Here is a 13945-nt window from a genome sequence, read left to right as displayed (position 1 = left end):
ACACGTAGACACGATGTAAATAAGATATTAGTTGCAGTTCAGAAAGCTTCACTGATTATAAAGGAACATTGTGAGATTGCTATAAATTGAAGTGAGTGACAGCTTTTTAGTGATTATATGGAAGCGCTATTTGCTCGCTTTCTGGGCTATAATCAATTCAGAATTTGAATAAAAGTTTTGTTTTGCGTGCTGCTAACAGGACCAACAGCCACATGCCCTGTAACTTACATGCAGCAAAGTTTAAGGAGTGACAAAAAAAGCAGTCCGTACTGTTCTTTTTTTTGGCATGAGGCATTTTTTTAATATAGCGCTTTCATTGTATTGCTGTACACCCAACGCACTTTACAATCATATGAGGGGATCTCTCTTCAACCACCACGCTATTACAAGAGAAAGGTATTTATAATCACAACATATGTTGGACGTGATCCATATGTTATGAAGAGGAGCGATTTTTTAACTAAATTGAAATACTTGCCTGCCATTGAGGCGGTGGATATAGGCTAAGCAACTAACCCTGATTGTAAACAAGCTATTTCGAAAGTGAATCCCATATTTATATGAGGGATGTGGAATATGTCACTCCTGAAACTTTGCTGCAGGTAATTTACAGGGTATGGGGCTGTTGGTCCTGTTACCAGCACGTAAAACAACTTTTATTTAAATTCTGAATCGATTATAGCCTAGAAAGCGAGCAAATAGCTCTTTCATATAACGCTATAATCACTAAAAAGTTTCTGTAAAGTTGCTTTGCAACTATTTGTATCGTAAAAAGCGCTATACAAATAAACTTGAATTGAATTGAACATTCCTATTTACGATCATTCTGGTAGCACGTGAAGGCAGCATCAGTGAAAACAGACAGACAATGGTAGCTTTAGCAACATTAGCCTTACAGAGAGCCATGAAGCTCTTTCACAAAGGCAATTTGGAAAACTAACATGTAATACTTACTATTCTGGAGGTGTAGCTGGATCACGAACAGTTGGCACGGCTCCATCCTTCAGGAGCAACTTTTGTGCAAAACCTGCTTTATACTGACCCTCATTCACAAAGCAGTCCGGTGTAAAATGATTCGTGCAGACATAAACAAATTTTGGTAGAGTTGAGGGAGCATTTTCTTCGAAAAACAAAATTAATCCACCTTGCCTTCAGCGGCTCAGATTTCGGGAGTAAATGGAGAGAGCTATGTGGATTCATACAGCCAGCTACAGAACACCTAAAACGCTTGGGAGACATTCTCGTCAGTGCAGCAATGGCGGACTGTGTACAACTTGCTGTGAACTCGCTCAGGGCGGTTCTATGTTAAAACGGCAGTATCTGTCAACTTTCGTGGGCGGGGGTGACATCTAATAATTGCTGTTAATAGTGTTCATCGTCTGTTTGATTACGTCTTTAATTGATTTTTCCGTACATTTCTGCCATATGTACATAAACTGACAGTCACCGCTGATAAGCTACTACTAAATATTGTAGAAACTTAATTTTCTGTAAAGTTGCTTTGCAACTATTTGTATCGTAAAAAGCGCTATACAAATAAACTTGAATTGAATTGAACATTCCTATTTACGATCATTCTGGTAGCACGTGAAGGCAGCATCAGTGAAAACAGACAGACAATGGTAGCTTTAGCAACATTAGCCTTACAGAGAGCCAAGAAGCTCTTTCATAAAGGCAATTTGGAAAACTAACATGTAATACTTACTTAAATTTTGGTAGAGTTGAGGGAGCATTTTCTTTGAAAAACAAAATTAATCCACCTTGCCTTCAGCGGCTCAGATTTCGGGAGTAAATGGAGAGAGCTATGTGGATTCATACAGCCAGCTACAGAACACCTAAAACGCTTGGGAGACATTCTCGTCAGTGCAGCAATGGCGGACTGTGTACAACTTGCTGTGAACTCGCTCAGGGCGGTTCTATGTTAAAACGGCAGTATCTGTCAACTTTTGTGGGCGGGGGTGACATCACATTAGCGCCAATTCTGAAAACAGGTAGTTGGGAGACACTGCTTATGATTTATGGGGATTAAAAAAAAGAAAAAGAAGTGGGTGAATTTTTATCATTATAGGGTGGTTGTGTACACACACTGCCAACACACATTTATGTCCAAACAACATGTGAAAGTGAATTTTGCATAATAGGTCTTTAAGAATGCAGGTTAGAATGGGAATTTTGGGTTACTGCTGTGTCTCATGTTTTTGGATCATCTATGTTCATTTCATTTTTATGCTGATTTAAACAATTTGTATGACACTTGGCTGTGAATTCTGTAAACTGTTTAAAATTGTCTGCTACTGCTAGGCTATTTTTTTTATCTTGCTAACATTGACACAAGCTTTTTGAAGTTGGTAGAGTTAGTAAGAATGAGTTTAAAATGACAAGGTAATCAGTAAAAATCTGTTTTACTGTATGCCATGATTTTACAGCACACATTTATTAATTTATTGGTTTTCAAGTTTTTTTTAATATAATTTACATTTTTTAATTCTGAATTTTCTACTTAGTTTAATAATGCATGAAACAATTTGTGCAAAAAAAAGTTTATTAAATTTTTAATTTTAATAAAAATATGAAATAATAAATCTAAAAACTATTTAAAAGTATACATTTAAAATTATATTTGTTGTGTTTTTTGTTTTGTTTTATTCTGTGTTTTGTTTTTTGTTTTGCTTTGCTTTGGTTCCAGGAAAAATGTTGACAGGGCAAGTAGAAATCGTGAACTCTCATTGGTCCATAATCTTGCTCCACATAACTGTATATTCAACATCAAATATGTCTTGACTGTTATTATGTCACATTGTACCCCCTTTTTTCCAGTGTGAACAGATAAATTAGTTTTGATGGATTTTTGAGTAAGTGCCAGCTGAGTAAGTGCCATTGAGATAAACAGAATACTAACATGCTGACAGAAAGAAATATAATTTTCTTAATAAGTAATAGATTTTTTATAGACATTGATGGTTGTAGCACTTATGTAGGTACAGTACAGAGGGACAAGTTTAGTCTCTTTCTCAAGAACACATTGGTGATGGCTCATGGATTACCACTGGTTTGAATCTGCATTTAAAATTTTCGATAACCAGCTTACCTACTTTTTCATAGGACAGTGTGCATCCATAGCTATTAACCTTAACATGGTACTTGAATGTTTACCATCAGTGAATGCTTATGTTAGTCATTGTCCAGTGCTCTGTCGTCTCTGAAGGTTATTCTAGATGGTTTTCCAGACTGCACAGAGTGCATCAGTTTACGGCTAGCGGGAACCCACTTAACTGGAGACATGGATGTCTGAGTGACATTTCCGCTTGAGAGTGATTGATCTGCCAACTGTGTGGAACCATTATTTTATTTACGGCCTGATTGATCTGAATTGCAATAGTGGAGTGATCAAGGTCGTTGATTGTGTTGTTTGTCAGATTCACAGAGGCGGACACTCTGGTGATGGGAGATGTGACATACGGGGCCTGCTGCGTGGACGACTTCACTGCCCGCGCTTTGGGAGCTGACTTCATGGTGCATTATGGACACAGTTGTCTCAGTGAGTTGCAATTCTTATATGTGAATTAAAGTTACAGTTTACCCAAATTGAACATTCTGCCATCATTTGCTCACCCTCATGTAATTCCAAACCTGTATGACTTACATAGGTTTAATTCTTATTTTAAGATAGAATGGTTGCCTTGACACTAACTGAAATATATAAGTTTGAATACAAAAATTACTGAAACTAAACCTGAAATAAATTAAAGCTATGCATTAGCAAAGCAACCAATGACAAAAGCACATATGAATAAATAATAAAATAAAAATAACATGGGTATGAAAAAGGGTGGTGTGAAAATTCTCCTTTTGTGTTCCATAGAAGAAAGTAAGGCAAACAGGTTTGGATTCTTCATAGCTTGGTATTATAACTATTTCTTTTAACATATTTATAGACTACAAACCCACAAATTAATTTTCATAAAGGAAGACGTCTCATCTATCATCTTTCTATGTTCCTGCGGTTTCTCGTGAGCATGTTTCAGGGTCTTTCGTTGACGGGCAACTGAACGTTTGAAAAAATAATAGAGAAAGAGACCAAGAGATCTCAGTGGGAGTTTCTAAGAGCAAAGGTTGGAGACAGTCGGCCGGGTTAAGGAGAAGTGAAGATGTATAGATTTACTCTTGAAATGCTTTGCAAAGCTGCTCTCAATAGCTCAGTATGGTAGCCAGTCTGAGCCGTCATGTGTAAAGGATAGCAGATGTTTTGAATGGGCCTGCCTGCACGTGTGCTCAGCAGATCAATAGTGAACATGCATTAAGGGTGTCCTTTAAAAGGCCTGGACGTGCCAGCCTAGAGGAAGCCGCTCTTTTACCCCCCGCTGCCTATCAGCAGCACAACATACAGTAGAGAAAATGCTAAATCAATAGGGCCAATATATCTCCAGCAGAACAATCACACCTCTCCCAAATACCAGAGCTGGCCAAAGGAATATTAATCCTGCATCTGAGGGCCGAAGCCTCCTGCGAACCTTAACATTATACACTTATTCACAGTCAAAGGCAGACCTTCTGGAAATGTTTGTTTGTCAGTGTTAGCTAAAAATTATAATAGTGTAACTGCTTTAATGCTGTGCATACTGTATGTAAATGTATATTTACCAAAAAGTGAGATACACCTGACAAAATTTCCCAAAACCTCCTTTTGGGGAAGTCCTCGTTTTTTTTCTTTGGTTAGGAAATCCTTGACATTTCACTTCTTTTCGCTCTTCTTGGTTGTTTGGCTTTTTAACGTTTCTTTTCCTTGATATCCCTGAATCCAACAATATTCAAGTCTTTTAAAGGTTAACTTTAGCAAGAGTTCTGAAAGCAAGTGCAAAAGGCTTTTATTTTTTGTATGGTGACTTTTTTGGCAAGTGAAAAAACAACTGATGAAGCAGCAAAAAAGTGAGTGTTCATTTTGTCACTGAGAAAATGTAGTCAGTGAATTATAGTACCTACAGATTGATTTATTGACATTTATAGACATTTTAGTCTATTTTTATATTTTGATGGATATTCACGTCCTATCAGAGCGATGTTGAATAGTTTATCACATTTGCTGTAACGCAAAATGACATTGAGGCTTAAAGTTTAAAGCCATGTATGTGAATGTGTGTACAGTTAGGTTCATATATATTTGGACACAGGAACAATTTTTATTATTTTAGCTGCTGACCAAAACATATTCAAGTTACAGTTATATAATGGATATGTGTTTAAATTGCACACTCTGATCTTTAATTTGAGGGTATTCACATCAAAATTGAAGGAAAGGTTAAGGAATTTCATCTTTTTAATATGTACCTCCCCCCTTTTTCAAGGGACCATAAGTAATTGAACAATTGTAGTTTATTAAATTTTTAATTTTAATAAAAATATGAAATAATAAATCTAAAAACTATTTAAAAGTATACATTTAAAATTATATTTGTTGTGTTTTTTGTTTTGTTTTATTCTGTGTTTTGTTTTTTGTTTTGCTTTGCTTTGGTTCCAGGAAAAATGTTGACAGGGCAAGTAGAAATCGTGAACTCTCATTGGTCCATAATCTTGCTCCACATATGATGAAGCAGCAAAAAAGTGAGTGTTCATTTTGTCACTGAGAAAATGTAGTCAGTGAATTATAGTACCTACAGATTGATTTATTGACATTTATAGACATTTTAGTCTATTTTTATATTTTGATGGATATTCACGTCCTATCAGAGCGATGTTGAATAGTTTATCACATTTGCTGTAACGCAAAATGACATTGAGGCTTAAAGTTTAAAGCCATGTATGTGAATGTGTGTACAGTTAGGTTCATATATATTTGGACACAGGAACAATTTTTATTATTTTAGCTGCTGACCAAAACATATTCAAGTTACAGTTATATAATGGATATGTGTTTAAATTGCACACTCTGATCTTTAATTTGAGGGTATTCACATCAAAATTGAAGGAAAGGTTAAGGAATTTCATCTTTTTAATATGTACCTCCCCCCTTTTTCAAGGGACCATAAGTAATTGAACAATTGTCTCGAAAGCTGTTTCATGGACAGGTGTGGGCTATTCCTTTGTTATTTCTACTCAGTTAAGCAGGTAAAAGTTCTGGAGTTGATTTTAAGTGTGCCATTTGCATTTGGAAGCTGTTGCTCTGAACCAACATCATGTGGTCAAAGGATCTCTCCATGCAAGTGAAACAGACAATTGTTAGACTTCAAAAACAAAACAAATCCATTAGAGAGATAGCGGAAACATTAGGAGTGGCTAAATCAACAGTTTGGTACATTCTGAGAAAAATGAACACACTGGTGAGCTCAGCAACATAAATAGGCCTGGACATCAGTCGTGGATGATCGGAGGATCCTCTCCATGGTAAAGAAAAACCCTTTCACAACATCCAGCCACGTGAAGAACGCTCTCCAGGAGTAGTGAGTAGGTGTGTGTAGGCGTGTCACTGTCAAAGTCTACAATCAAGAGAAGACTTCACAAGAGCAAATACAGAGGGTTCACCACAAGGTGCAAACAAGGCCAGATTAGACTTAGCCAAAAAACATCTAAAAAAGCCAGACCACTTCTGGAAAAGCATTCTTTGGATGACTGAAATTAGGATCAACCTGTACCAGAATGACGAGAAGAAAAAAGTATGGAGAAGGCTTGGAACAGCTCATGATCCAAAGCATACACATCATCTGTGAAACATGGTGGAGCAGTGTGATGGCATGAGTGCGCATGGCTTCCAGTGGCACTGGGTTACTGGTGTTTAGTGATGAAGTGACAGAGGACAGAAGCAGCCGGAAGAATTCTGAAGTGTATAGGGATATACTGTCTGTCCAGATTCAGTCAAATGCAGCAAAGTTGATTGGATAGCGGCACAGCGCTTCATAGTACAAGTGGAAAATGACCCAAAACATACAGCAAAAACAACCCAGGAGTTTTTGAAGGTAAAAAAGGGAATATTCTGCAATGGCCAAATCAAATCTCCTTATTTTAACCCGACTGAGCATACATTCCACTTGTTAAAGACAAAAGGCAGAAAGACTTGCAAACAAACACCAACTGAAGTCAGCTGCAGTAAAGGCCTGGCAAAGCATCACAAATGAGGAAACCCAGTCTCTGGTGATGTCCATGAGTTCCAGACTTAAGGCAGTCATTGCCTGCAAAGGATTCTTAACAAAATATCAAAAATTTACCATTTATGTATGATTATATTTATTTGCCCAATTACATTTAAGCCCCTGAAAATAGGGGGACTGTATAAAAATGGTTGTAATTCCTCAGCATTTTATGTTATATTTTTGTTCAACCGCTTGAATTAAAGCTAAAAGTCTGCACTTCAATTTCATTGTGATTGTTTTATTTTAATTCTATTCTGGTGGCATACAGAGCCGAAATTATGAAAATTGTGTCAGTGTGAGAAAACTGCTGGTAATCCATCTCTGACCTGGCCTTCACATCCAAAGGTTATTGGCTCTCTATCAAATCCTATCATGTATATTGCCATCCCACAATGCTCAGAGACGGTGCCGGCACCAATTCTTTGTTTCCACACGAGATTAAAGACAGGTACAAAAAATACACATATATAGATATATTTGTGTGTGTGTGTGTGTGTGTGTGTGTGTGTATATATATATATATATATATATTAGGGGTGTAACGGTACACAAATATGACAGTTCGGTATGTACCTCGGTTTTAACGTCACAGTTCGGTATGATTTTGGTACAGCAGGGGGGAAAACTAAACTTTTTTTTTTTTTTTAAATGGCTTACTGAACAAGTTGCTCTTTCTTTAAATACATTCAGTTATAGTTAAAATTTTCTTAGTGATAAAAACCTCAGCTTATGCTTAAAACTATAGGGAACCCTTTTACATTATAAGGTTACAATTAGGCCACTAACTTAACCCAAACTTTAATTTAATTGGTATTTATTTTTAAATAGATGATCAACACTCAATTTAAAAAAAAAAATAATAATAAAATAAAATAAAATGTATGCAAACACGTAAATTGCACATAATGCAGTTTTAAATTAACTATTATATAATTAAATATAAATAATCAAATTTCTAAGTTATTTGTTAAAATACACAATGGCTGTCATAGCATGTTTCATAACAGATTAATTTAAACATTCTGTACATTAAGTAATTAAGACTAACAGGTTTAGTAACATATAATGAGGAAATGTCGTAATATTTCGCAAAATGATCCTCTCTAAATTTCACTTCTCTAGTGAACTAACGAGCTGTGGACACTGATGACTTGCTGAGGTAAATTAAATGCTACGTGACATTTTATTTCCATGCTGTATTGTTGATGTCTTTCCGCAGTTGAAACACTGATAGCAATTACATGAGGCATGAGATGTTCAGTCATGTTTATTCGCGTTAAAACTAGTAGTACAGAGGAAGGAATAATCGCGTTCACTTGCGCTCCGCTCTGCACAAATCTGCGGGGCGTCACGGCTCAGACACGGGAACCGGAGCTGATCACGGCCGCTCTAGTCAGTGCCTGTGTTGGGATTATACCAGTACGTTTCTGAACCGTCCCAGAAGCGGCTCTCCAAGGCGTTTATGCAGCGATCTGTCATGCCACATAAAAGACGGCCAAAACGGCATTTATTATTTTAATTTCCTGAGAAGAAGAAAAAAAAAGAAAAAAAAACTATTTGTGCGGTACACATGCGTACCGAACCGAATAAGAGTGAACAATTTAAGGGGGTCTGAATACTTTCCGTACCCACTGTGTATATATATATATATGAACCAAAAAAAAAAAAACCTTTATCTGAGCAATCAGTAATTTTTCCCAGTTTTAAGAAGCTCCTCAATCATATTATATTTTACCTCCTTAAGAAAACAATAGAGAAGGGAAGGAGACGAGGGATGTGTAAGAATCCATCCGCCGGCCCAAAAAAGCAGAATCCAGCGGCCTGGTCGATGGTTTAATGCGTATTCAGTCTTTTACTTGTGCTTTTCTGCTGCACTTAAGGTTCCCAAGAGCACAGTGGCCTCCATTCCTTAAATGGAAGACGTTTGGGATGACCAGAACCCTTCTTAGAGCTGGCCGTCCGGCCAAACTGAGCTATCGGGGGAGAAGAGCCTTGGTGAGAGAGGTAAAGAAGATCCCAAAGATCACTGTGGGTGAGCTCCAGAGATGCAGTCGGGAGATGGGAGAACGTTGTAGAAAGTCAACCATCACTGCTGCCCTCCACCAGTCGGGGCTTTATGGCCGAGTGGCCCGACGGAAGCCTCTCCTCAGTGCAAGACACATGAAAGCCCGCATGGAGGACTCCAAGATGGTGAGAAATAAGATTCTCTGGTCTGATGAGACCAAGATAGAACTTTTTGGCCTTAATTCTAAGTGGTATGTGTGGAGAAAACCAGGCACTGCTCATCACCTGTCCAATACAGTCCCAACAGTGAAGCATGGTGGTGGCAGCATCATGCTGTGGGGGTGTTTTTCAGCTGCAGGGACAGGACGACTGGTTGCAATCGAGGGAAAGATGAATGCGGCCAAGTACGGGATATCCTGGACGAAAACCTTCTCCAGTGTGCTCAGGACCTCAGACTGGGCCGACGGTTTACCTTCCAACAAGACAATGACCCTAAGCACACAGCTAAAATAACGAAGGAGTGGCTTCACAACAACTCTGTGACTGTTCTTGAATGGCCCAGCCAGAGCCCTGACTTAAACCCAATTGAGCATCTCTGGAGAGACCTAAAAATGGCTGTCCACCAACGTTTACCATCCAACCTGACAGAACTGGAGAGGATCTGCAAGGAGGAATGGAAGAGGATCCCCAAATCCAGGTGTGAAAAATTTGTTGCATCTTTCCCAAAAAGACTCATGGCTGTATTAGATCAAAAGGGTGCTTCTACTAAATACTAAGCAAAGGGTCTGAATACTTAGGACCATGTGATATTTCAGTTTTTCTTTTTTAATAAATCTGCAAAAATGTCAACAATTCTGTGTTTTTCTGTCAATATGGAGTGCTGTGTGTACATTAATGAGGGAAAAAAATAACTTAAATGATTTTAGCAAATGGCTGCAATATAACAAAGAGTGAAAAATTTAAGGGGGTCTGAATACTTTCCGTACCCACTGTGTATATATATATATATGAACCAAAAAAAAAAAAACCTTTATCTGAGCAATCAGTAATTTTTCCCAGTTTTAAGAAGCTCCTCAATCATATTATATTTTACCTCCTTAAGAAAACAATAGAGAAGGGAAGGAGACGAGGGATGTGTAAGAATCCATCCGCCGGCCCAAAAAAGCAGAATCCAGCGGCCTGGTCGATGGTTTAATGCGTATTCAGTCTTTTACTTGTGCTTTTGAATTTATCAGGATTTAGTTTAAATTTTAGTCTAGCTCCGTGTTCCATCAGACTCCAATTTCAAGTGATCAGTTTTTAATTAGAACTATTGCCTAAATTTAATGATCACAAATATTGATTGTATATTAATTTAGATATTTGATTATTCTGGAAATCCCATACTTTCAATTACTCATTCATTAAGGACCTAACATCGCTCAGAAATTCACTCGGCCAACAGTGAACGCACGGACAGAAACTCACCAGTTCTGTAACTTACTCCGAGGATACAGGGTGATTATAATACCTTTAAGTACTGCACTCTACTAGCAAATAACAAAAAGTTTATTTTTTTTCAATAATCACGAAAACTCATTTAACCAAGATGGGCTTCTCTCTCTCCCGACAGAAAGGTGTTTTCGTGTTTTTTGTCTTGTGAGTCGCAGTGTTTTTGTACGCATTCGTCACGTCTATTTGTTTCTAAGCGCGCATATAGTCGTGAGTTTCTGCTCGATGTCGGCAGAACCACATTTTTAGAGTTCAACTCGGCGCACGCCGAAGAGCTGCGGGATCTCGGTCTGCTCCGGAGGCCCACTCCATCACCGACCCCCACTACTGCACCTCGCCCACAGCGGAGGCGCCACAAGCGGCGCGAGAGGAAGCAGAAGAGGGGTAAGCGTGGAGGTATCCAGGCTAGGCTAGCAGCTAACCCACACAAGCCGGCTATCCCCACCATCGTACTGGCTAACGTACGCTCTTTGGACAATAAACTGGACTACATCCGACTACTACGCTCAACTCAGAGGACTGTAAGAGACTGTTGTGTTTTTGTGTTCACGGAAACATGGCTCAACAACAGCGTTCCGGACTGCGCTATTCATCTCGATCAGCTGACATGCTATCGAGCGGACAGAGCTCGCGTCGAGGGAGGTAAGACCCGCGGCGGAGGGCTTTGTGTTTACATCAATGATGCGTGGTGCCGCGATGCTGTTGTGGTCTGCAAACACTGCTCACCCCTGGTGGAGTTTATGATTATTAAGTGCCGGCCGTTCTATCTACCGAGGGAATATACAGCCATACTGCTCGTTGCTCATAGAGAATCTATGGGGCATTGTCAAGAGGAAAATAAGAAACAAGAGACCAAAAAATGCAGATGAGCTGAAGGCCACTGTCAAAGAAACCTGGGCTTCCATACCACCTCAGCAGTGCCACAAACTGATCACCTCCATGCCATGCCGAGGCAGTAATTAAAGCAAAAGGAGCGCCTACCAAGTATTGAGTACATGTACAGTAAATGAACATACTTTCCAGAAGGTCAACAATTCACTAAAAATGTTTTTTAATTGGTCTTATGAAGTATTCTAATTTGTTGTGAATTGGTGGGTTTTTGTTAAATGTGAGCCAAAATCATCACAATTAAAAGAACCAAAGACTTAAACTACTTCAGTCTGTGTGCATTGAATTTATGTAATAAACGAGTTTCACAATTTGAGTTGAATTACTGAAATAAATGAACTTTTCCACAACATTCTAATTTATTGAGATGCACCTGTATGTAACAGTTATCGTAATTTAACACAAGACACACGGTCTAAAATGCATAGCATCTACAACCTTTACCTAAGTATTTCAAAGAACACTTACAGCAAAGTAATCATGTGTTTTTAAAGAATAAACTTGACTAGCCCTTGTGCACATGTAATAGCACAAACAACTATACAGTGTGCTCTATGGGCACAATGTGTTTAACACAATTATATTTTTGAATAAAAATGAAATGTATCCCTGACTTCAGGAAGAGACATAGTATGGAGCATATGAAATACACTCCACACTACGGGCTGATCTGACTACTGAATCGCAATGACTGATTTGCAACTTTCCCTTACGTACTACCAGAACAAAAACAAAGAAATCTTTAAATCAGGTGTAAAAACATAAAATACCTTTTGGTTGTTAGGTTCTGTGATCCAGGGTCACACCTGGCTGGAGATAGATAAACATTCCACAGGCCCTAAAGGGGGACACACCCCCTCCTCAGCAGAACACAATTCTACAAAAGTTTTAAATCTTGCTCATAATATAAATGACTACTGTAAAATTGAAACCAATTTACCAATCGCACAAAGACCTTTAGAACGATATCAAACATGAAAGGAAAACAACATATTCACAAGATATAGCACATGTGGCATATGGATATTCTTGCTTTGTGGGGAGAAGAGGGGAGAGTCAGAGGCAGGGAGGGGAGAGGGAGGAAGGGGGTCGTAAATGAACAAGGGGAGAGGTGTTGTTTGTTCTCTTTGGAGATATTTCCTCAAATCTGCGTCCAGGGCAGATCATACTTAAGTACCAATGAGCAGGGCAGGGGGCTCTCCATTAGGGATCTTCTGATTTCTGTCTGTCACTGGCTTAAAAATGTATGTATGTAATGTTATGTATGTAAGTCTATACACCTAGACCAGGGGTGGGTAAACTTGGACCTTCCAGGTCACTTTCCTGCAGAGTTTAGCTCCAACTCTAATCAAACACACCTGAACCAGCTAATCATTGTCTTCAAGACTACTAGAATGCTACAGGCAGGTGAGTTTTATTAGGGCTGGATCAAATCTCTGCAGGAAAGTGGCCTGGAAGGGCCAAGTTTGCCCATCACTGATCTAGACTGTACTATTATTTATTATTAATTATTGTTGTTTGTTTTGTTTTCTTTGGGTTTACCTAATCATTTAGTTGTCATCTCATCAAGATTCAAAAGTAAATTAATATTTCTCACTTATGCCAAAGTATAGAAAAATTGCGTTGATATATCTTGTAACTAATTAGATTTTTGCTTCTTTGTATTTTGTCCATTTCAGTTGAAACAGTGATTGTTTTTGGACAATTGAATCTCTGTATTTGGTTACACTGAATATTTTGCTGATACTCTTATTAGTGGGGGTGTTAGAACCAACAATTGTTGATTTTGTTGTAATGCAATTTATTTTGTATGTGCTGTACATGTGGAAGAATTGACAATAAAGCAGACTTGACTTGACTTGACTTGAAACTGTAACTTGTTAAGCCAGTGACGGACAGAAATCAGATTCCCAGGCAGATCCCTAATGGAGAGCCCCCTGCCCGCTCACTGGTACTTAAGTATGATCTGCCCTGGATGCAGATTTGCAGAAATGTTAGACTACACAATAATCTACTTGAAAAATGATTTCAGAAGAGATCAGAATAAATCAAATATAACAATTTATTATGTGTCAGGTAAAATTGTATCATGCCAATTACATAATGAAACGATTAGAAGCCAATTTAGAAAGGATAATGCAATTGTGAATCACATTGTAGCCACGTGGCAACACTGCTCCTGTACATAGACACTGTAGCCATATGGGGAACAACCAAGTGATCCACGCAGGAGACAAACAAATTTAACATAGTCACATACAGGTGCATCTCAATAAATTAGAATATTGTGGAAAAGTTCATTTATTTCAGTAATTCAACTCAAATTGTGAAACTCGTGTATTAAATAAATTCAGTGCACACAGACTGAAGTAGTTTAAGTCTTTGGTTCTTTTAATTGTGATGATTTTGGCTCACATTTAACAAAAACCCACCAATTCACT

General features: G+C 38.2%; 1 protein-coding gene across 1 annotated transcript in view; it reads left to right on the top strand.

The window, feature by feature from the left end:
• The window catches only part of dph1 (diphthamide biosynthesis 1), a 125975-nt gene that overhangs the window by 61857 nt on the left and 50173 nt on the right, over positions 1-13945 (top strand). The window contains exon 5 of the mRNA XM_016272703.1: positions 3417-3538. Within this exon, the coding sequence (XP_016128189.1) occupies positions 3417-3538 (122 nt within the window). The remainder of the gene's footprint in view (positions 1-3416; positions 3539-13945) is intronic.

The sequence above is a fragment of the Sinocyclocheilus grahami genome, unplaced genomic scaffold (genome assembly GCF_001515645.1).
Source record: "Sinocyclocheilus grahami isolate Dianchi unplaced genomic scaffold, SAMN03320097.WGS_v1.1 scaffold72.1, whole genome shotgun sequence".
Classification (NCBI taxonomy): Eukaryota; Metazoa; Chordata; class Actinopteri; order Cypriniformes; family Cyprinidae; genus Sinocyclocheilus; species Sinocyclocheilus grahami.
The sequence above is the reverse complement of the archived record's forward strand: the minus strand, read 5'-3'. Positions and strand labels throughout refer to the sequence as shown.